Source organism: Phaenicophaeus curvirostris, chromosome 1 (assembly GCF_032191515.1).
Source record: "Phaenicophaeus curvirostris isolate KB17595 chromosome 1, BPBGC_Pcur_1.0, whole genome shotgun sequence".
NCBI lineage: Eukaryota > Metazoa > Chordata > Aves > Cuculiformes > Cuculidae > Phaenicophaeus > Phaenicophaeus curvirostris.
In genome coordinates this window covers 60,160,128-60,185,402 of record NC_091392.1, presented here as the reverse complement: position 1 = coordinate 60,185,402, position 25,275 = coordinate 60,160,128, and the positions used below count along the sequence as shown (strand labels likewise).

Below are 25,275 nucleotides of genomic sequence, written 5' to 3'. Positions count from 1 at the left end.
ATGTATAGAAGATGATACTACTTTAGAATTCTAATATCATAAAATCATAGAATCATTTAGGTTGGAAAAGACTTTTAAGATCATTGGGTCTAACCATAAATCTAACAATGCCAAGTCCATCACTAAACCATGTCCCTAAGTGCCACATCTACATGTCTCTTAAACATCAGTCTCAGTTCAGCTTTTTTCTGCCTTAAATCAGAAGAGCAATTGCTCATTAAGATGCTGGTAGGCAGTGTGATAAGTAAAATAATATAATTTATTCAGATTAATAACTGCCTTGCATCCCTTTTTATTTGCAGTTTGTCCAGGCAGGTTGACATGAGAAGCTGATATGCCCCTCTTGCCTCCCATAGGCCCCTCTCATAAAGCTGTGGTTTCACTAGGTCCTATAGCCCCTTATACACAATAAAATGACTTCATGACATAACACAGTGCCTTTATTGGTTTAACCCATTCCTGCTGTCAAAATTCAAGTTTATTTAATAGTAAGAGATTGTACAACAGTTATCCCATGATACTTGTAGGGGCAATGGTGTCCGTTATCTAAAATAGCTTTTTGAATTATTTGTCGATTTTTTTTTACCTCTGTAAGTTTTGTTTTCCTGTTCATTTTGTTGTACATATGTGGGTGATGCCATGAATGTTATTAGTAAGCCTATCTGTGGCAGCAAAGAGGGTGAAGAAATAGCTACCCATTCATAGCTTTTGATAGAATCTTCCCTTAGATCTGTGCAGATGGAATGAACACTAACTGCTAGAATGCCGGTACTCGAAACAAGTCCATTGGACCAAGATTATCAGAGTCATCAGGTACACGAGTGTAGTGTTAGAGAAAGCAAATGCTATGACAAATAAGCCTTCAAATGGCTTTAAAACTATGAAGGAGGCCACAGCCCTACTAGATAGAACAGGATGAAATCAACCATATCACTATTTCAGTGTTTTTGCTAAATTACTAAATATAGGATGAGGGAAAAAAAGATGGTCAGGGATCACAGCAATGCAAAGCGATCCTGAGGCCTGCTCAGGATCAAATATAAAAATGTGCTCAACAATATCCTCCCTGTTAGTTTCTGTTGTAGTCAAAAGATACATCAATTTAAAGCAGGTGAAACAGAAGCAAGCTGACAGAGTTACCTCTCACAAACAATTCTGTGGAGCATTTCTCATCACCAGCTGTTACGTAATAGCGAGCGTCATCTGCCATGTTGCAATTATTGATGAATAAAATTCGCTGGTTACCTTTGTGCTCAAAAATGTATCTGTTTGAACACAAATACAGCAAAGATACATTAGCAAAACGATTGGACCTCATTTGTTTTATGTAGAAGATTATTAGAGGTGAAAGTTTGGGTGTTTACTTAGAACTGGAAAAGTAGTCCTGGGAAGAAGTTTCTGAGATTCAACAGAACATTCATAGACTTTTAGCAAAAAGAGCTATTATTTACGGGGACAAGAAACATCATCTTCTGGCTTGTTCCAGAATCCTAGGCTTGAGTGATATGAAAAAAAAAACCCATAAAAAAAAGCAGTCCTTGAAGGATGGTAAATAAACTTGGGGTCTGAAACTCTAGAAGAGTAAAGATGAAAATAACCAGCAACAGGACACCATCCTCATTCCAACAGTCTTAACATTTTTGTGAAGTAAAATAATAGCCAAGGTTAAGAAGTTAACATTATTGGTAGGCCAGATGGCACAAGAGATCAGTAATGGGATATGGGGTTTTGGTAATGGGATATGGAACCTTTCCCCTTTACATCACCAGTTTAGATCTGCTCCAGGTTGGTAATAACCAAAGCTCATTAGCATTTGACAGCTGCCTCAGCAGCCTGGAAGAAATGCACTGGAACATTTAATCTGCGTCCTTCTACTGGAGAGGTATCCACTTAGATGCCTGCAAAACAGTTCTGAAATTCTCATGGCAGTTAAAAGGACTAAAGAAAAGGTACCCTCTTTTCTATTTTTTGCATTTTTTTGTCAACTAGGAATATTAATCAACATTTTTCATTGACCTTTGCAGCAACAGAACGAAGTCTCCTTCTCTGCAAGAGGGCTTTTGCCAATTATTGTTTTTTCACAGGGCTAAAGGAAAAAATTGCTAGGATTTTGTGCTTCTGAGAAACGTTTGAGGGACATTACATTGCTGTGAATTACTAGTTGCATTGCATTATTCCTAGCTGTGTCTGACTGTGGAATGGGATTTTCCACACCAGGCTGTAAGAGCTGGTTGTGCCCACACTAGGGACCGGGCTCCACTTCCAGCCATTGCTCTACCTGTACTCAAGTGTCTGCACCTGAAAAGCCACTGCGTCTAGATAAAGCCAGATAGTAAACCAATTTGCAGGTGATACTGATAACGAAGATGGTTGGATACACTAGATCGATTGCACACCACTGAAATCACTTTGAGCTGATTTCAGTGTAAGCATTAACTGTGTACTGGAAGGTGAGACGAACCTCACTCCCCTTTCCTCATGCGGTTTATGAGCTGGATGGGCAAGTGCATGATGTTGAACATCTCTCTTCTTATCACCCAACTACTGTAGAAAGATTCTGACCTCCTTCAGACATAGTACTGAGGACAACAAATTTATTTACTCACAGTGCTTCCTAATTTTTAAAAGCTACTGCATGAACAGTTAGCATACAGTGGACTTTTCTGGGTCATGAGCAATAAAGCATCGTTTGAATACTTTTCATGTATAATGAAATTCAGAAGTAAAATAGGTGTAACCTGAACAGAGATAGATCTACGCAACACACTTGTCAAGGAAGTACATGTGTACCCATTTTATTGCTTATATACAATAAAACCACTTACTTTGCACTTGGTCGTATTTCTTGGCCATTTTTATACCACTTGAGTTCCACTGTTGGATCTGCTAGCTCCACCATGAATCTTACTTTACCTCCTTTGTCCACCTGATATGCAGGATCAAGACCTTTGGCAAAAGCTGTTGTGGAAGCCAAGTGTAATTATAAAAGAAGATCAGAAAAAAAGTAGGAATATGAATCCTGAAATGACATTTCATAATCTCATCAAAGCTTTCAGAATGCATGCACACAATGCTGTGTATCCCTCTATACATTAGAATAATTGCAAAACTATGTGGATCTGATTTTTCTGACCAAATTTAAGCTAGTATGTCTTAATGACTTTGCAGTGTGACTATATTCTAAGTGGATTGGGTAGATGTAGATCTGACAGCTTGTTGAGAAGTGCCATCAGAATAAAATGGTATATAGCTAGTGCTTTGGAATCCTTTATAATGAATCAGTTACAAAGGGCTTCTCTATTAGTACTGCCACTCAAGCTAACAGGGAATTTTAAGCTAAATTTCTTACTGAGCTTTCCACTATCAGAATAAACACATTGGTTTGTCTAAAAGCCAAACTAGCTTTCCTAATTCCTTCTGTACGTTGCAAGGTGTACATTACAGTTCCACTTGTGATAAATATTACAGCTGCAAAACATTTGCAAAAAAAAACCCATTTGAAACCAGGCAAAAGTTGTCAGTCTGTGAATCCTAATGGGGCTTTCAAAAAGGTTCTTTGACATGTGCAAAAGTAGGCCAAGTTTTTCTGGGCAAAGTAAGGCCAGGTGAAACTCAGACGTTTCAAAATACTTCAACATAAACGTTTAGTTATTGCTGTCCACAAGAGCTAGACCAGGGGATTAGGTATGTGTAGCTCAAAAAATCAATAAAGAAATGGTGCCTCAAACAAATTGCCTACAGCTAAGTAATTAATTTCTGCTAGGTTTTATATCATGCATATGTCTGTTTGCAGGAGACTGAATATGTTGACACAGTAAAAGTAGAGTTATTAAATCTGAAAAAGACTTTTTGTGTGTTTTGTTGCAGTATAAAAGTTTCCAAATTATAATAAAGGTAATGTGAAAGAAAGAACACCCTACTCTCATCCTGTCACTACCATAGACATTTTTCCTAACATCTTGATCCCCTCCTATAAGGAAAACCCTGTCCACTGATAAATCCTGATATGACTGGCAGCTCCGTGCTACTCAAGAGAGAACTTGGGAGAGAGACCAGAAAAAACGGTCCCAGGTGCTGAGAGATGCCCCTTTCCCAGTAAAACATTCATGCCCTCCCATGTGATGCACCTGGGCAGGGATCAGCTCCTCCTGCCATTTATGCAATTCCTACCCCAGCTTCCGGACCTACACCAGACTCCTGGAAGAAGGTGGGGAGTTTCCTTGGGCTTAGAACCCTTAAAGTGCCCCACTGGATACAGAAATTGCCCCAGTGGCTTAGCCAAAGCCCATTGACTCCATTGTTTCCACCTTCAACTGTGGCCAGAATAAGATATACCAGCAAATGAAAATTAAACAAAAAAGTTAATGTGTAGCAACATAACACAAGTTATAATGTGAGGTAACGATGAGGCCAGAGGGTATATCAGGCAGCTGGATTACAGCTGGATTTGTGGAGGGTTTTACCTACACCAAGGGAACTCCTCCAGGAAACAAGTGGAACAGCAGATGTATATATTTCATCCAGTTATGAAGTGCTGTCCAGGAACAAACAAATGCCACAACAGTATAATGGATAGAGTGTTGTATTTAGGTGTGTGTCTGTATGAGTGAATATGTATTATGCAACATATACATATATTTTATATACACACATACTTATAAACATATCTACATTTATTTATGTATTACATCATTCATACTATTTAGTAGGATACGTGGGGAAAGACAGGACTGAATGTCTTCACCCAGCACAGGGTGGAGGGTTTCTTGTAAAGGTGGAATTTCAGAGGAATGTCAGATTAGGTGCAAAATGAAATTACAAAGAGTAAACAATGGATCTGGAGTGACTCTATTTTAGAGGAGAAAATATTAATGATAGCACAAGGTCTAATTTCATACTCTTTGGTTACGTAACACCTTTCCAAGGGACTTTGCTCCAGTTGTAACTACTGTTCCCAAGAGGGATGCTCTTGGTAAATGCTGAGTGGGGTAGGCTGCTAATCACAGTGGGCCAGAGCCGCCTTCTGATTAACTCCTTGTGGTAATAAGGCTTGAGTTGTAGTGTGCAAATCTCCTTACATGGAAAGGAAACAAGTTTGGGGTTTTGGGGTAGACGCTTATGTTTGACTGTCAAACATAAGAATATTCTGGCTTATCCATACCTGCGCTCTTCTTCACTTCCCTGCGCATGCGCTTCAGGCGCTTTAACATGCCTCTCAAGTCAGTGATACCATACTGAAAAGCAATCTTCTCATATTCACTGGGATTCGCGTTCTTCAGGAGCTCCCACACATCTACCTCAGGTTCTTCCTCTTGCTGTTTAACTTCCCTAACAGCAGCAAAATACAATTATGGGAGAAGAGTTAGTGAAGCTTTATCACATCATAAAAAAAGTATGAAGCTGAATCTGTGATGAGTTTAGAAATGTTTGGATAAAAATTTGAAGGCCCTTATAACTTATTTCACTCAATACAAGAGGAATACCTCAGAATGACATTCACACCTTATTTTACATTTCTTCAGGGTAGAATTTGCATATAAGTTTTAATTTGGCCTTTTCTGATGTAATCAGTTACGGCAGCTTTTATATTGCCTCATTATTTTTTAAAAAAAATACAATTTGTAAGTGTAGTACTTCAATGACACATGGGCTAATCCCACTTAAATCAGTTTTATCTGTTGGAGTCTGAGTGGAATCAGTTACTATTTATGATGGCACCACTGAGATCTAGATCTAATCCATACATTTCATAACTATGTAAAAATGCTTTCAAATCCTGAGTCCCTGTAACTGCTACTAGGGGTGACCAATAAAAGAACACTGAAAACTAAGGACATTTGGATCTGTTTATAGTTACACTAGTGCTTCTCAGAGATACTTAAAGTTGCATAGGAACTGAAGATTTCCACACCAGCTTGGACTTGCAAGATGTATCTGTTGGCTTCCATGTTTATTTCAGTCTTAAGAGCAAGAAGTGTTTTCAGAGGCCTGCGTGACTAGCATCACCTTTGAACGGAAGTTTCAAGACTGTATTTGTTATCTGCAACTCCAAGCTAAGACAACCAATAAAGAGAACTATAATTATTTTCACAATGGAAGCCATTAAAGGAGAGAGCAATGGAAACATCATAAGCAAAATTATAATTTTTGAGATTGAAAGCTTAGCTCAAAAAAGTGAACTGCTAGAACAATCCAGGAATTGGAATCAGAAATCTAAACACTTTTTTTTCCAGTAAATTCATTAAGATTAGCCCAGGATAATTCTCATTTTATCTTGATGGCCTAATAAAATCAGTATTTTTGAGAACAGAGTGAGAAAACAAACATTTGTGAAGTAAAAAAGACTGAGCTTTGGAGTGAGACACTGTTAGAGCTGAGCTCTATCAAGTCTGATAGAGAATTTTATTTAATATATACAGAAATGGCACTGAGGGTCCCTGAGAATCTCTGCATGGTTTGATGAGAAATTATGGAAAAGCACTTTGCTATTTAATGCATGAGATTTATTTATTTTCACAAATAGCCAGTCTTATTTTAAAAAAGGAAGAAATCTTCTTACTGAGCAGTCTTTGAAATACTTATATTGTTATCTTGGAATTATCGTTAGATAATCTCAGGTATGTACTTTTACGTTTAATTCCTTTTGCTTTTATCTGTGCTCATGTTTTGTGGAGGATGAGTATGTACAGTGAACACTGGCATTTCAGTGACATCCCTTCTGCATGGTGGCAAGTTGAAATCAGCTTGCAAACATACCCCATGGGGTGGCATTTCCCTCTCTCAGGGCTGACCTCTGGCTATGCAATGCCTGTTTGTGCTAAGGAGAGTAAACCTCGTAGGAATTGAAATAATATACCCCTTTATCAGGTGGTAGTTGAGAATGAGGATAGTTAGAGTATCCTGATTTTCAACCAGCTTGAAGTAATTAATTGCAGATTTTATTTTCCTTTTTGAGTAACTGGAGAATAAACACTTGGAGCAAACCAACTTTGTTTTGAGACCACAACTGTAGGTAGTGGGCAAACAATGCTTGGTATTGCCTAAGCAGAGTGACATCTCCACAAAATCACTTCCAGATCTTTTCCCCAAAAATGTGCATTTCATTGAAAGATGTATTTTTTAAAAAAAAGACCTAAATGTTTGAGTGGTTTTGAGTTCTTGTGCCTTTTAGAATTTCGTGCCATTACTGATCATTGCATTGATGAAGCATAACCAGTCACAGAGTGACTTACTGAGATTAGAACTGGTCTGTCTTCCTGCAAGACCAGCACGAAATTAGAAAATAGGCAGTACATAGATTCTATGCATTTAGGTTTTTTTAAAAAACATATTTCAAGTATATGCACCACAGGTGAAAAGTTCCAGCTCATTCCTTGGTAATACAAAAAATAAGGAATGCACCTGCAATATTGCCTCTTGAAAAAAATTGAAAAGAAAACATGTATTTGTCATGATAAAAACAGAGATTAATATCCACGCTGGAGCTTAAGTAGCAATCTTACTCAATTAAGCTCAGAAGTATAAAGTTTCATTTCAGTGTCTGAAGAAAGGAGGTGATGAACTGATTTTACTAAAATCAAATAATGGTGTTTAAAAACTAAAAGTTTGCTTTGCCCATTAACCACACATATGGCTCTACAGCATTTATATTATAAAACAGGTGAGTTACTTGTTAATGAAGTGATAATGACTCTTAAATCACAATTCTCTTTCCACAAAAACACCAAGACCTCTTACATGCAACTGTCACACTGCTAATCAAACACCCCACAGGCAATCATGAGAACTGTCATGATAAGTTGTGTTAGTATGATAAAAAGCCACACTGAAGATCCTAATTAGGGATGAGAAGATTAAAAAACCAAAGACCTGGTGGGTTTGAATTTGTTTAAGTAATTCCTTTACTGCCTACTTTGGCCTCTAGCCTGGCCTGTTTGCTTTGGTTGCTTGTATTCTATCCTCACCCTGAACTCATTGTGATCTTTTTATGTAATTAATGCACATTTTGGATTTTCCTCTTTCAGAGTAAGTGATAGATGAGATAAAGGATCTATTTCCTTTTCCAGTTTTCTCTGGTTAGTTGCTATTGATCTCCATGGCATCTAGAATTTCTGTGATAAATGTAAGAAAAATTACTAACTATCTTGTCTTTGTGTGTTAAAAGACTAAGCTGGGTTTAAGATCAGAAATAGCTAGAGGCATATCTATCATAACCAAGATTTCCAAGGTAAACCAGAGAAACATGTGCCCAAGCTTTTCTCTGAATGTTTAAGTTGAATGAAACAGCATTTAATGTTTGTGTGAATATTTTGAAACAGAAAGTTACTGACAATGAATATGAATACCTATGATTTGAAAGCATGATATATAAGTTTTTATATCAGGATGCTTATAAAATCAAATTAAGATACATCCAAAGAGGTAAATTTAACCCTTTCTGGGTTTGCCTGTGGCACCAGACTCAATTTTCTGAACTGCTCATCCCTGTGTAGGAAGTTGTCCCCCTCTACCCTCCATGCAAACACAAAAGAAAAAGCAAATAAATTAAATGTTATTGGCCTCTTTAGGTTGTGGTTCACTTTTTTCCCAGCGTGCTCAGATCTGAGGTTTCTCTTCTGCACACTTAAATATACAATTAGCTGAACATTTGCCTATTATACTATGAGAATAATAGTTAGAAACAGTGAAAAAAAAAAAGAGAAATCAGAATATTCTTAAGATGTTATTAATGCTAGACCTGATTCTTTCTGTGTGCTAACCTAATGATTTGCAATCCACACCTGCTCACTGCATCACTTGGTTCTCACCTACGTTTCAGGAGACCACTAAAGTCAAGTTCTCCTGCATCGTCTTGTCCATCACCGCTGTTATTAATAGAAAAAGATCAAATCTTTGTTTAATACAGGAAGACTTAGACAACACACATTGCAAACGCTCTACATATCTCATACACTCAATACTGTGTGGACACACAAATAATGGTATAAAATCAACACAAACTTGTATTCTTTTTCACACAAATTAATGTTTCCTTAGGCACTTGTGAAAAATAACACAAAGGTTTGTATTGCTTGTTATAATACTTTGATGACAAATTTTTGTAACTGCATACATAAATTTGCCAAAATTTGTGTTAGATTTCAGTAACACAAATAAATGTAAACTAGTCAACACAAGCAGCTTTGTTTTTCATTTCCATAGTGTGTGTGTATAAAAACAAAGGGCTTGTGCTGATCTTTTGCTATGAATGTGGAACAAAGATTTGCGTTGCTGGGTGGTGCTTTTAACAATGCATAGCTGTGACAAATACTGATTGCAAAGAGTTACACTTAAGATTTAACCTCTCTTTAAACAAGGGGAGAAATCAGTTAAAAAAAGAAGAAACAGCACATTGTACATTTTACAGATAGAATCACAGACCTGCGATGGTGCAGTTCTTTCTATAACATGACCTTAAGGACTAATACGTTATTATAAAGCACAGATAGACAAAAGAAATGCCCTTAATATTAGTAAAAAGGGCAAATTCCTGCAAATGTTAAGTCAAATGATGCCAATATTTCATCCTAGACTTTGCATGTGAGATATTACTTTGAAAATCAGAACATATTCAGATCTTTATTTGCTTGGGCACAATAGATATTGCCATTTTAAAACATATGCCCAAGAAAGCAGTGCACCTTGAATGTCATTGTTTGCATTTACTCTTTAAATCAAATCTTTCTAAATAAAAACAAGTATTTCTAAGTTACAACTATTTTTTGTATGTCTAAATTAACAAACTGCATTAATTTTCTGTTTATAAAACATTTTCATTCTGAATTCTTGTCCTTCTACGACAATTTTATTGATGAACAGTAAAGATTACATTTATACCGGTTTAAATTACTGTTTTATCAAAATCTATACTAGATTGAATTGCTATTTTATTACCATGCTAACTGACAAAGGAAAAGTTTTCTGACACATCTTACTGCCTGTGCAATTTAATAGGTGCAGTCTTTTTGTAACAATGGCCTTAAGACACTTTTTTACTGTCAACTAACATAATGTAACTAATAATTTTCAGGAAACACATAGTACAATATCTTAGGGAATTAAAATATGATTTTAAAAACCTTTGAAGAAACAGATAGTTAATTTCCTTAAATATTCCATCTTCTCTTAAATCAATTAAACTAATTTCACAGTAGAGTATTTAATATAATATGTACTATGGCTGTGTTGTAACTATTTCGTCCTACCCACTACCAACTATCTCAAATCTCACTTCTTTAACCTGTATTTATAAAAACATTTTTATAAAATACTTGATACAATTGTCTGACAAGATTGATGCAGGTTCTGTACGTGCTACCAGCATCCTTTGCTGAGGAGCTTCATAGGATCACCGCTTGAAGTTACCTTCTTTTGAAAGCAGATCTGATGTCAATGGATGGAGCAGCTTGGGAAGATTCTATGAAATAACAGTGGTACAGGAATTAAACATGTAATTTGAAATTAATGTAATATATGTAATCAGTGTGTTTTGACATACAAAATCTGTTCAGTTTTCTGCTTAGTAACCATAGTTTGTGCTGTTCCTTTGGCACTGAATTCTGGCTGTTCAGTGCTAAGCTAAGTTTACTTAATGCATTTCTCTGAACTACTCTCTGCAGTCCTGCACAGGAGAACTGTCTCTGTGATGTTTTCTCTGATCTCCTTCCTGCCTATACTCAGGCCTCGGTCTTTTTGTCTTCCCATTCCCTATGCTTTCTCTCCTGCTTGCATCTTGCACTTTCTTGGTATGCTCAGCATCAGAGGAAAAAGTTATTCTTCTCTGCAGTGAAAGACTTAATGTTGATTCTTTGTGCAAGGATAAATCCTCCTTGTGTGAATCACCCAGTTGTGCCAGTCTGAATCAGATTGATTGGTTCTGATCCACAAATGGTGAATATATGCAGCCAGGCTGGCCCCTTGCTGACTTCCAAACACACATATCTACCTATGGCCCTCGGAGTGTCAGTCAGGTGTTAAATGTCCCCTTAACTGGGACTTGGCTACCCTGACTAGTGAATGAAGTCTGGTCTGGGCCGTTCAGTAGATGTGCTTTAATGAGGATGAAGAACTATTTTGTCCACAGTTTGCTGGCCCTGGCATTTCAGAAGACATTCGTCTTTCTCAGTCTGGTTGTGCAGGTATGTGTGTGCTGGTTTGCTGGCAGAACTGCTCCCAAAGGAAAAGATAAGCCTCTGGGTTAACATTTGCCAGAGTTAGGGCCTTTTATAACACAGAAATAGACAAAGGCATGATACTCCAGAGCTCTCCATATTGTGCTATTTTTTATTTTGATGAAGACTGCAAGAAATAGCTTTCTGGAGTATGATCAGACTATGCCTCATCAAGGTGCGAAGCACTGACAAGCCATGACCACTCCATGTCCCTCTGCTCAGAGGCTGCCAGATGAAGCCTGGCTCTCTGAGCAGCCCTAAGCCCAGCTCTCTCTCTTGTGTGCCAGAGCCTGATTTGAATTCAATATTAATTTCAGCTGCCAGGTTTTCTAATTTTTGTATAAATGTCTCAAATCCTATCTATACAGATGTTAATTTAAACAATAAATTACAGATACTTAAGCAAATTCTTTGAGCCCTGTGCTAGAAATATTCACTTCAAGCGTTACTTAATTTAAAGTTTCAGAAGAAATTAGGTGTCATTTAAGGTAAAAAAAAGAAAAATCTTTATAAAGCCTTACAGACACAAGTGGAATATTACCTGTGACTTCAAGGTCAAAAGAACAACTATCAAACTTGTCCTTATAAGATACTTCACAGCGATAGTTCCCTGCATAGTTTTCTTTAGCTTGAATGATATGCATCTCAAACGTGTGAATCTGAAAATCGAACAGAATTGTTCATTAATGTGGGGGATACCTTTGCATAAAGCTGAAGTTAAAAGATTAGTCTTTCAGACCTAAACCAGGAGCAAGGAATAACTCAAATAAAGGACTCTAGAAAGAGGTTGGAACACAGAAATCACAACGGAAATCTTTAATTTCCCCACCAGCACTTGTCCTCCTCTGGGAGAGCAGGAAACTCTACTTCTGTGCAGAGTCAGAGATAGTCATCGAAATATGTGTGGGGAAGCCAAGATTAGAATCTTCTGCTCTTGAATTTCTACCTGTTGTCTTAAACTGATTTTAAGATCTCTTTGGAGCTTTGCCCCTGTAATTAGGAAAAGCAAAGACACACCTTAGTGTGACGCTCAAAGGATTCTTTCAGCTGCAGGTGCTTCCCCGCTTTACTGGCCAGGTCCATCCATTTTCCTTTAAACCACTTAACATTTGGCTTTCGGAGAAGATCTTTGGCTTCTACTTTGGCTATGAATGTAATATTCCCACCTTTTAAAAAGAAACAAGAATGCAGTCATTGAGGAACGTGGCTGGTCAGTCACATCTGCACAAAGTTTCTTTTACTACTGCTCCTTCCAGCCGCCACATGATGGCTCTGCCATGACATTAAGAATCAGATGGAGTAACACAGGACATGAAAGTACTGCAGTGTTACAGAAGTTAATGAATTTGGGTCTGGAAGCCTTCTGCCAGTCTCAGTGTGGAGCTTGAGACACTGAGAAGCAGGATAAATTAGTTGAGGCAAAACTCTGTGTTGTCATGGGCAAATTGTTCCCAATACTTGAATTTTCTTGCTCACAACAAGCACAGGCTACCAGGAAAGTAGCCTGTAGTAGTCTGGGAAAGAAAGCCTGGAGCTCTACATGCATTTCTATTATCAATTCTTTCATCCAAGAAGCAAGGAAAAAGTCTTCTTTAAATAGTAATTTGAGAATAGTAAAGTTAGCTCAATTTTCAGAACACCCTGCAGAGTTTCCATCCTAACATTCATGGGCCCCAGAGGGGAATACATGTAACTCCTTATATTTATTTTCCAAACAAATCCCTGCAAAATGCTCTTTTCTACTCAGAAAATGAGAATAAGTGTGCATTAAAAAAAATAAAATCTGACCACATCTTAGCGTATCCAAGTGCACAACAGACACATTAAGTAGTTTGCACTGAACATCTCATCATTGCTGCTACCCTGCTTAAGGTACAAACTATCATGATAGTTTGGCTTAGCAGTGCAGTTTGGAAGTGAACCTCCTAATTGTTCACATACAAATAAACTCAGTTGAAGTACTTTCAGCTGAAGGCAGAAGCCAAGAGTCAAGGGGCTGCACGTACCTATCCTGGCTCTGCCTCAGTCTCTGTATCTCTGGGAGTGGCTTTTCTTTTTTTTTTCTAAGCACTTACCAACACTCACTGAACCACTCTGAGGTTTTTCGACGAATAAAGTAGATCTTTGGGAGTCATCACGTTTTTCGCCCTCTTCTGGAGCTCCTTCTCCAAGAGACCATACTGAGATGCAGAAAGATAGGGAGATGTCAATCATCCAAGTGTGTTTTACTCCCTCCAAAATACACTTACCTGAACTTACTAAACCCTCTAGCCCTATTACCTCTCTCTTCAGATGTCCTGAAAGAGTTGTACATTTTTATTCATGCTGACATCCATTGCTTGCCTGTCTCATTATTTTACAATTCCTGCAAGAACACTACTTCTGTGGTGACAGAAAATGAAACTATCAGGGAGAAAGAGTGGGGAACCTGATCAGCCAGGTCCAGGTTCTGAGCAACTTGAATGGCACCAGCATTCAACCATGAGTGCTTCACAGAGGCAATGCACAAAGGTCAGCTCTTTGTTTTTCAGAAGAGATAGATGTTCTGAAAACACAAACAGCTATGAGCACAAACGAAACACATGATGCATAATTTTCTTTCTCAAGCCAAACTCAGTCAATTGTACAAGCTAGTTTTACCTCTTTGACAAATACAGCAAGGATGAAGCTTACTTTTGAACTTTGTTCTCTTCTACTATGATAGAAGTAGAGAGTTTGGGGATCAGTCACTACCACGTCCTGCCATGTACATTGGCTGATATTTTACAGAAAATAGTGTGTCAGATGGAAATGATTGTGTCATATGCTCAGACACAGCACCTTCTCTTCTGGAAATTGGGGTTTCAGAACTGAAAAGGAACAACGGTACTGAGAGAAGCAGCAAGGGAGCAGTCTCCCCAGGGCAGAGAATTGTACCAGCACAGCTGTACATTTCTCACTTTTCTGCTCATCTCAACAGCCCTGGCTTTGTGCTGTACAGTCGCATCTTGGGTAAATACATGCAAAAGTACAGTCAAAGCTGACTCCCAATGGAAAAGACTAGGAGAGAAAGCCAGTAAGCATTTCTCTGTTGCCCACTCCCATTCTGCAGAGAGACAAAGCAGAATATGAGGCATATGGAATATAAGGCATATTCCAAGTGAGAGCTTGCAGAGTCCAACTGCCACATCTCCATTTTTGAGGCATTATCGCCAGTGCATAAAGGAAATTGAGTAACGCCAGTGCTTTACTGAATACTGAAGTGCAGTGCAAATGTGGAAGCGTAGAGCTATAATTAACAAAGCCATCTGTTGCTTTCAAATCAGAGCTGCACCTCCCTTGTTCAGAAGGGATGGTAGCTTTTTATAGTGTATCCAATGCTCTTTCAGTTTTGGTTTCATGACTAGCACAAATGAGGAACCAGTCACACAACAATTCTCACTTGGTCAAACCCTGGCCTTGAAATTAAAAGTTCCTTTCCCTGCTCAGTGTTTTCTGCATAAACTCATTTGCCAGACATCAGAAGATGTAGAGATGACTGCTATGGGAATCTTTTTAACTTATGAAAGTTTCTGTTGCTCACTAATGCAGCATAACTCATTGGGAAAATGCAACCAAACTGTTTTTACTGCCCTAAAGTCTGTTAGAAATTTTTAAATTGTGTAAAAATGCTAGATAGCTTTTCAATAAGATCTTTGCCTTTCGATCTTTCAGTGAATTATGGATGGTATGCCTGACACCTCTGTAAATGTCTGCTTGTACAATATTTCTTACAGGTAAAGACTTTCATGTATATACACACATGTATATACACATATATAAAAACATTTATACAGACACACATGAATACAAATATATATATATAGATACACATCTATATATACTCTCTGTATGTTCTAGGTGTTTAGATTATGCCAGTATAACACGCCAGTATATGGAAACCACGTAAGAACAAGTGACAGTTACTAGTGTGAACAGGATGATGTAACAATGCTTGGTACAGGACCTAGTCACATGTAGTAACAAACCCAACACACCACAGGATGAAATGGAAAAAGGATATTAATAAATGGAAGAAGCTTACATAGAGTCATTAATTCAGTATCACATAAACCAACACCTTAATATTATCATCACCTTTAGATATTAATATTTTCCTGTTTATTAAACAAACAGAACAAAATGTGGGTTTGATGTTGGCTCAGGGGCTGGCATAGACGGCTATGCCAGGTCAATAACCATGGTTGAAGTACTTGCTGCTCATTTTGTTCCAGAGGCTGCAAATCCTGAAACCACAAAAGTGGGTGTAGTATGCGTTACCTGCCAGGGTAGGAAGAAAGAGGTTATGACTTTGCTAAGTTTTCCCCACTGTCCTTTGAGCTGTGAGAAGAAGCCATTCTCCTACAGTTTCCTGGGGTCGGTGTGTGAGATTCAGGTAAGCCACTGTCACCCTGTAGACTGAGGAGGAAGGGAATAGCTGTGTATCTATCTATATAGAAATAGGTATAGATAGATAGGTATGTATGTATGTGTAAAATACTGATACACGCCTTGTCTTGTGCAGCAGAGCCTTCTCTTACTCCTGATTTAGCTGCTAGAAACCTATTTGCTCAGGTAATTAAAAGCATTTCAACAGTTACAATTTGATACTGTGTAAACCATGAAAATAAGGTCTAATATTATCTTTAAGAAATAAAGTATTAATGATAATATTATTATTTAAATTTTGGTGTGTTTCATCATGTTCTTCAGGGTGTCTCACCTGAATCTTTTCTTTCCGCTGGCTTAGACATCCCATCTGAAAGGGAAGAGCAATTTAGATGGCACCAGCTCAGAGATCACAGCTTAACTGACCTCATATATTTGGGACTTCAGGAACACTGATCCTTCATGCAAGAAGATTAGACTAGATAGTTGCGACTATATCTCATGATGAACTACTTGAATAGCAGAAAAAGGAAGGGACAGCTGAGAAAAAAAAATCAGAAACCTTACCTCCTTTCTCCTGAAAACTTAAATTAGTTTAGTTTGGTTCCCATTCAAGATTTTCTTTTTATAGTTCATATTTAGAAGGATTCTGTGAAATGGTTCTTTTCTTCATGATTTGTGCAGATAACAGATGAATTTGTGTTGTTTAATATTTACCTTAGGGGACAGTACTTGAAGTAATTAAATAGCCTATTTATTTATCTTGGTTGAGCAAAATAATGACAAATAGTTAAAATTAAATTTTAGGCTTTAATTTTTAGGCTATTTTATTTTTTAGGGAATTTTGTTTATACGTTGAACTTTTAACAATGTGTTCCTCTATTACTCTAAATCAATGTACTGCTACTGACTTTACAGATAGCATTCAGCCCAGAGTTAATAATACAAATTCTTTTGGGAGAAATTAAGAAAATACAATCATGTAGAGCAGTGAAGATAATTAAGAGCACAATTTTCATTTGGCACACAACAAAAAATTTTCTAGTGTTCAAAGCCTATTTCATTCACATTTTAAAAATACATATTAAGGAAGCAATGGAGAAATTTTGGCCATGTCACATCTGTCATGATGGACCCCTGTGCTGTTGCTTTTTTTACTGCCAGTAACAAAGGTGTTTTGTCTGCCAGCTTGGCAGCAATGGCTTGGAGTAGTATATTCAAACTACTTTGTAGGTCATATGGCCTAGGGTAAGGTGACAGAATTACGTAGATAAGCCTGTTTTGAACTAATAAAGCATCTGTTTTATTTGTAATTCTGGAATTTGCTCTCAAGACAACTAGTGAAAATGCATTCTGTGTTTATTGATAGGAAAAGATGTTGGGAGCTGCTGTCGGAGCTGCTAACCAATATTTTACCTTACAATCTTACATTTACAGCTCTACCAAAGACCAAAAGGCAGGACTGCAAAGGAACTTATCTGGTATTAAGGTCTTCTGAATAGAGATTTATTTAATGCAGGGCATTTAAAAAAACTTCATCTCTGATTAGTAAGCTTTGAGTTCAGTTCAATGGTTCGATTCTTTCTTCATTAATAGTCAAGAGAAAAATACATACATACATACACACACAAAGCACTATGACAGTCCTAACCTGCTGGTGGAGTACTAACTGAAGTGTCATCTTCATCTGCGGAAAGATATACAAATAAAAAAGCACATAAAGAAAATGAAACCAAAGACGATCATCTGCTTTAAAACAACTATGTGAAAATGTAAAACCTGCGAAAGAAAGGGAAAGAAATCATAATAGTCAGGAGCATTCACAATGGAAGCTTCAAACTGATGAAGAAAGCTTTGCATAATTCAGTAGCTGAAATGGTAAACCTTAATGTTTCAAGCAAGTAAAAGAAAAATGAGATGTGGACTGTGATCTATTATTAAATCATGAGTTTATATGAAAGCTGCTGAGTGGTTCTATTTGTTAGAGATGTAATCCACAATAAATACAAAAAGCCACAATGAAATCAAGGTCAATCACATATCTGACCTGAGGAAGATGCCATTTCTCTGATGTCCGTGCCTGCAATTAAAATGTGTACCATATATGCATTCAGCATCATTAAATCATGATAAGCAATAGTTAAAAATAGTCACCTGTATTTCTACTTTGTAATTTCTGTATTAGTATGACAATTTAAATAGCAAGGAATAAACAATTCATTTTTCCCATATTATAGAAGAATAATCTAAAATAAGGACAGAATCATTATAATCACACTGGATTTTCCATCTAATCACACTAAAAGTTGACAATCATCAGGTATTCAATCACTATGATCAGTTATTATCCAGGTACTTTAAAATGATTAATCTCATGATGTTTATTGAACTATGTATTCACACAAATCCAAAGCCTGAAAACACAGGAAACTGATGTTAAACCTGAAATACTGTAGTCATGATTATTAGAAAATCAGAGTAAGGCAAAGATCATCTTCACCAGTGTCTTCTACATCTATTTGAAGTTTAGGTGTTGACTAGAAACCTTAGAGATACCAGTTTCTTATAAAAATATGCAAAAAGCCTTAGTATCTTAAAAGGCTAAATGTAAAAAAAAAATAAATTACCAATTTTGCATTTGAAAGGATACATTAAACTGGATATAATTAGGATTTAATATGTATGTGATTTAAAGATAAAATGTTTTCTTTATACATCATCAGAAAATCATCTGGAGAACATTCCAAAGTGGAGGAAATAACAGTTGAAGAACAACAACTTTGGAAATATATTAACCCACATTTTTAAAGAGATTTTTTTCAGATTTTAAATTTGTACTTCTAGAATAAAATTTTAATTCTGAAGTTATCCTTTGATTTTGACCTTAAAGCTATAGTTTGTCTGCATTTTCTCAAGTATAAATGTAGTAACTATGACAAACCCACATACAAATACAGTTGCATTTTTTAAAATACTGGTCATATTAATTTTTTATGGTTGCTTAACCAATGGATTGTAAGTGAAAATCTGTTAGTAGAATTTAACTACTCAGCCACTGGATTTTATTCATTCCTTTTCAGTGATCCATCACATTTCTTTTTAACAATCCCTTTAGTAGAGGATGCCAGTTGTAAAGGGTAGGCATACACATGAAGGGTTTATGTGTTATAAAACTGATTTCTTACTCATAGCAAAAAATAATTTGTTTAGTGGAAGAGTTCTCACCAATTGCATCATCCAATGGCATAAGGAGATGTTGAAGATGTTGATTTTCAGTGAAAACAGAGTAATGATAAAGTCATGTCAGATGTTTTAAAATATTGTGCTAACAACTAAATGAATGCAAGACTATGTCATTTCACTGCAAATCTTTCTCCATATTTAATGGAAGTACGAAGTGTATTTTCATTTCTTTTTGTCCATATGTTCACTGTTGTGGTTGATGATGGCTTGAAGAGGTACAGAATATTCTCTCTGGCCAGAAAAAAATTATTAAGATCAATCAGTGTAAAACATTTGATGAGATGTGCCCTGTGTGATGATGTCTGATAAACACATTATTAAAGGATCATTCTACCTGACTTATATTCTCTTTAAACATTTGAAAAACTAAAACACAAAAAGATGTTATTAGTTTTGCAGAGGGATCACTGAGGTTTCTCCAGGGTAATCTATAATTTTTAAAACAAAATGTTAGCATCAAAACAAAAAAAAATCAAACCAAACATTTTAGAAGTTTCCGAACGAAAGCACAGTTGACTGTGCTGTAAATGTAAAGTGTATGAAATCAAAATATACAAGTAGTATTATTTTGACAAATGGGTAATTATGAATTAATCATTCCTTATATCTCAGGATTCCAGGATGAAATGAACTGATCATTGAACAAATATGAAAAATGATTCAACAGCAGTAACTGATTTGTTATTGTAATAATATGTTATTGTGATAAGTGATGAATGATTGTTTATGTTAGGAATAAATACTAAAGATAACAAAAATAAATAAAAAAATCAGACCTGGAAATAGAACTATGGTCATTAGTTCACTGTTCTTACCTTCTGCAACTAAACTTTTACTGGAGTAGCAATCTGTTGCATGGCAATATTTAGGTATGAAGAAATCAATTCATTCATTGACAGTAGATTGATAGGATGGATTACTCTATAGAGAATTTGATTCTTTGGCTTCTATTCATCTGCGGCACATTTTCATTAACAAATAGGATATTTATGCTTATTTTCTTATATCTAAATAATCACATCAAGTGAGGGTGAAGTTTCTTGGAACTCCATAAGGAGTAGAGTATTGTAGGAGGAAATAGCGCACCATATCTCAGAAATACCTAATGTAAAAATTCTTAAAGCTCAGTTAGTGTAACCTCAGCATTAAAATTTCTGAATGCTGATATAGCAAAAATGTAGAAAAATCAGTCAAAATACAAATAATACCTACTGATTATATGAATGTATATTTATTTATTATATGAATGTATATAATATGCACTTCTGAATATATATTATATGAACCGCTGTTATTTTCTACTTTCCCTTGATTTCTCTTTATTTTAAATCTACCACACAAAACCAGAAGCTGCTGTTTTGCCATCATTCACATTGCTGGTAAACTTAATGTTTTGCAGAAGTGCCAAATTGTATTAATTTATACTTTTACTTTTCTGGTTTTTACTGGTTTAAAAGAAAACTTGCAAGCCGTGTGTCAATGTCAAAAGCCTGGTGCTACACAACTGAATAGGGGAATTTTGGAATTGACTCCACTGGAGCAGCGTCTCAAACTTGATTTAATCAGCTAACAGAGCTGGTAAACTAATTAATCTTTCTTTGACTTTGTTGCTTGCTCTCACTTACTGAAGTCCATGGGAGCTGGCATGAGAGATAAAACAGACAGAATGGTGTGCAGAGGAAGGACACTGTTTTGCAGCTGCAGGTGACTTCAGAGTGTCTTAATATTTATCTGTGCTACCACACGCTGGAACACGTGGCCAGGACTAGGACAGGAGGCAGATAAACACCACAAAGAGTGAACTCTTGTCTTCATGGATCATGAATAAATACAGAGTAACTTAACCGACTGCCTGAATCATTTCGGATTATGCTGAAATTACTGAGCAGAGTTTAACCTGTCTGAGAATTTAACATTTAATTACCTTCAATTACCCATCTGATAAGTATCCAGCAACGGGACTTGACCCTTTGGAAATGGTAAATGAATTACATACATACAGCAGTGGAAGTTTTAGTAGAGAGATGAATGGATAAGTGAAACCTGGAAAAATACAGGCATGTAACTTGCAAACATTTTAGTAGATGGTTGGATGGAACCTAGAGAATAAAGTATCAGTAAAACATGCAGAAATTTTAATAGCTCTCTGAATGGCTGGATGTGACCTAGAGAAGGAATGAGCAAATTGGTATTAAACTTCAATCATTATTTCAGCAAGTTGGAACACATTTATCACAATATTAAATCTGTAAGATAATGCTAAAATTATGAACAAAAGCAGAAGAATTTAAATTGCATAAATAGAGGATAACATAATAAATTTGGTGGGATTTCTGCTGAGTCATTTTTTCCGCTGAAAATAAAACAGGTAATCTTTTTGCATAATTTAAGATATTTTTGAAGCTAGAAATGCTATTAAAGATTATTCTATGCAAGAAAATTTTATTTTTGCCGCTTTTAGCTACTAATTTACAGAAAATGATAGAAAAATAACAAAGAACATATCACATTGTCCATATTACTTAACTTTACAGTGAACATAAAGGAACACAAATGTAGAATTTCACACAGACAAATCACTACTAAAGAGAAATAGAACAGTAAAACAGACACACAGATAAGTATATGTTATCTTCCTAACTTCTGCTGTTAACTTTATCTTAGAAATTAGGTGAACGTTACAGACCACCTGTTCTGTAGTTATGGCCCCAGCTTTCTTTCCTGCGTGCTAGGTTCCAGTAGAGCCTGACTGTGCTGCAGAGAGATGTCCCAAATTCCTACAGTGTGCTCTTTCTTATAAATTATCAGTAAAGAGGTCACAAGTGCTAGCATATAGGTATTGATTGTAGAATTGCTATGGAATTCAGATATAAAATCTTTTACACCTCTTCCCCATCCAGGGAAGTACCCAAATCAGTTACTTTTAAAGCTACAGAAACAGTTTTATAAATAGTTTATACAAAACCTAACCACTTAAGGCTGTTTGTGTTCTTATTTTCTTGTTAAACTGCTCATTTTCTAGTGTAAATGATTTTGGACAAATTGGAAAAATGGAACCTTTTCCCATCTTGTGAATTATTCTCATGATTATAAACTCTTTCTTCTGGTAAACAAACATGAAGGAATCACTCTCAGAAAATATACTTTCCCTTACTTGGTGATATTCTGTAGCAAACCAGAACCCGATAGGAACAATTGCACTACACAAATAAAAAAAAAAAATTACTACTGAGTGTCTGGCAGTGACATCTTCATTGCTTTGCAGAAGAGACAGTTTCACTGGAACATGGCAGAAGGTCATTCTTTCTACATGCTGGTATCCAGACTTCCACTTGAATTGTTACTGACATAGCTGCTCCCATCATGAACTGAAACTGGAAACACTTTCCATGCTAGGATCTCAAACAATGTTTTTGGTAGCAAAACCCTCCTAGACAACATACGCACCAAAGCATTTTTCCCTTTAGGAAACACCTGTGCTCTTCACCAAATTCAAAATAGAAACGTAATATATACAAAGATAATAGAAGGATTTTATAAGATACCTACCACATTTTCTTTTTTTATTGAGTAAATTGTAGACTTGTAAGCAGTGGGGAAAACACCATTCATGTAGTTTGGGAACAAACAATTCTCTCTTATCAAGATTAAATCAAGCGGAACTACCTACTGGAATAGCTTCAGACAAGACCTGCGTATTTTTTGCTATCATTAGTCATGTAAATTATTCCTGAATTGTGTTTCCATTACCAAGATGACAGATTTGATTGCTCATATGAAATTTTGCGTGTCAAAATAATTGCTCAGTGCAAAATAAAGTGCACTGAATCCTGGTTCGGCATTTTTATTTTCAAAATACTACTTGAATTACACACTCTCAGTGTTTATATTTTGACTTTGCTGAGAAAAAGTCATGCACATCTTTGTCAAATAAATCTGTGAGTGTCAAATATGCATTCAGTCTGTCTAAAAGGCAAGAGTTTGTCTGTAAGAGGCTGAAAGACAGAATACATATTCCAGCAAGCCATTCTTGATTTGCCATGAAAAAGCGAAACCATGCTGAATGAAAAGCAAGCATTGCATCAGTTGTAAGTATATTTTGGTCTTTTTAAGCCTTTTATCAGACGGAGAAACAACAAAAAAAGATTATTAATTTCAAAATAAGTGATGAGCTCTTTGTATTCCACTTTGGCAGGGAGCAGAATGTGGCCCAGTTACTTCAAAACATATCTTAGTAACAGGAAGAATTACCAACAGAGCTGGACTCTAATATCAGCAGCTCAAAAATGTATATTAAAAATGGAGCTGAATTTTACATGCACTTCTAGTGGAACAGTTATGTGTTTGTTCACAGCATACTGTCCTTAAAGACATTTTTCAGAACTGATAATGAGCTCAGCTGCTGAACGCCCAATGAGGACAGAAAGATGAATACGTGATTTCTTTGTTCAGACAAAAAATCTATTGGACTTTGCTGAAAGGTAAAACATGCAACATCAAGTTTCAAGGGTAAAATGGAAACATATTAGAATGACAGGAGATTGTCTGCTTTATCTAAAAAATATCAATGTGCATAGTGTTTTAGCAAGCTTGATCATTGTCCACATCCAGGCTCTCTTAAACATGGCTTTCTGCTCATGCAAATCACTTGAAATTTGATCAATTAATTAAGCAGTCTGTATAAATACTGTTGCTCAAGTGTCAGTCTAGTTTGCAGAATTTTTGAAAATACTTGTATGTTATAATAATTTCCTTATGCTGGATAAGTCATGCATAAAAAGTATTCAGGAAGATTCACATCACACTTCAGATACTTGGCACGAAAATTCTGTGTTAAAGCTCAAGCAATCCAGCATCAGAACAGCATTTACAAATGTTCTTTTTAATGCCCATTTTAAAAATATGATTCCAGACTCACCTTTACCCTTCCCAGTTTCACCGTCCTGTGCTGGTTTTTGTTCTGTGTAGGAAGTACAAGTATAGTTTTGAGAGGATCTTAAAGTAAAAAGAAAAACTTACACAGAATTAAAAAATTAAGCAATATTATAGGTTCTGCTAGTAGTGAAAAACCAAAATCAAAGAATTATTGGCATACACGTATATATAATATACAGTTGTAACCCCACAAAACATTTTACAGCTCTTTGCATATCAATGCATTTTCTGTGTTTTGAAGGAGTCGTATAAGCTTGATGTTACTGTAATCAGTAGAAGAAAAATAACAGGGTTTTATAAGTAGGAATTGCTAGTCTTTTGTTCTTGTGTTTTCTTACAAAAGACTTTGAAATGGATTACATGGAACTGTAATTTGAATGAACTCAGATCAGCCATGAGAGACTGCCAAATATTGATGATGTCCAGAGCTCTGTCACTCTGATCAACTTATCCTTCAGAAGAGGTACAGCACGAAGACGGTGTATTGAGGGTGTTCTTAATTCTTTATCATCATCATCTTTTCTAGGCTATTTGGTTTTAGTTTTCTTCATCAGAAGATTTGCCAGCTTGTCCTCTACTCCAGGAAAAGTGAATGTGACTTATCTTTGACATCACATGTACAAAAATACTTGGACTGTATTTTCAACAAAATAAAAATTTATGTGCTTTCTCTGTTTCAGTATTTGATAGGATTCCTGTTCTCTTTGGTTTCGTATCTCATTCAGTTTGCACACAAGGCCAGTTAGAAACTTGTAAAATTATATGAATTGTCCTGTCTTAAAGGTGTAAACGCTCAATAGTCTATTGCCTGTGAAAAATTACTTTCAGTGGCAAACTTACCTGTCAACTACGACATAGAAGGTCAATGGATTAACTTTGTCAAGATGAAGCTAAGATAACTTTTGTACCATGGAGGAAATAGCTGCAGCAGCCAGTGGATATAATGATTATCCTGATTTCTTGTTCAGATGTGCATAGCCATGGTGACTATGAATAGAAAACTTGAAATTTGGAAGACAAGTCTATATTCTTGAAGCATGAGAGGCTCCCAGATGTCTTTGTCTGGATTCTTTAAATTTCAAGGCTCCAGTTGTTAGGTTGTCCATCTTGGCCAGATGGTCAAACCTGTTCCTTTTTAAAGCGAGTTTCACCACTGTAATTCTCCTTTCCTGCTAGGATCTAAGATTGGGAGAATTGACTGTTCTTGGCAGGTGGTAGGATGTCTAAATCCCATTTTGAAAACCTTATCATGTACCAACATGAGTGCTTGACGTTGAGATCTAGAAGAAGCTCTTACAATGGCTTCCCAAAAATTTAGTGGTATAGTTTAAGATGCTGATTACATCCAATAAACTATTTATATGTTGTAACATTTGAATTCTTGAACAAGCAAGTTCCCTCTTTGTGTGATAGCACTTGTTAATCCAAGATGACAGCATCTTGAGTCAGGCAGAGGGAAGTTAGGAGAAGTGACTGGCTG

At 36.2% G+C, this 25,275-nt stretch overlaps 1 protein-coding gene across 2 annotated transcripts in view; it reads right to left on the bottom strand.

The window, feature by feature from the left end:
- Positions 1-25,275, bottom strand: part of MYBPC1 (myosin binding protein C1) — a 76,894-nt gene that overhangs the window by 29,672 nt on the left and 21,947 nt on the right. The window contains exons 1-10 of one of the 2 annotated variants that reach the window (XM_069859351.1): positions 17,269-17,300; positions 15,952-15,987; positions 13,286-13,390; positions 12,228-12,376; positions 11,752-11,869; positions 10,405-10,456; positions 8,808-8,864; positions 5,162-5,328; positions 2,826-2,958; positions 1,141-1,265 (exon numbers count right to left, since the gene is read on the bottom strand). In XM_069859351.1, coding sequence (XP_069715452.1) covers positions 1,141-1,265; positions 2,826-2,958; positions 5,162-5,328; positions 8,808-8,864; positions 10,405-10,456; positions 11,752-11,869; positions 12,228-12,376; positions 13,286-13,390; positions 15,952-15,982 — 937 coding nt within the window. In that variant the 5' untranslated portion in view covers positions 15,983-15,987; positions 17,269-17,300. Of the gene's footprint in view, positions 1-1,140; positions 1,266-2,825; positions 2,959-5,161; positions 5,329-8,807; positions 8,865-10,404; positions 10,457-11,751; positions 11,870-12,227; positions 12,377-13,285; positions 13,391-15,951; positions 15,988-17,268; positions 17,301-23,778; positions 23,821-25,275 lie in introns of those variants that run through there. The other variant, XM_069859341.1, reaches the window with a different exon arrangement.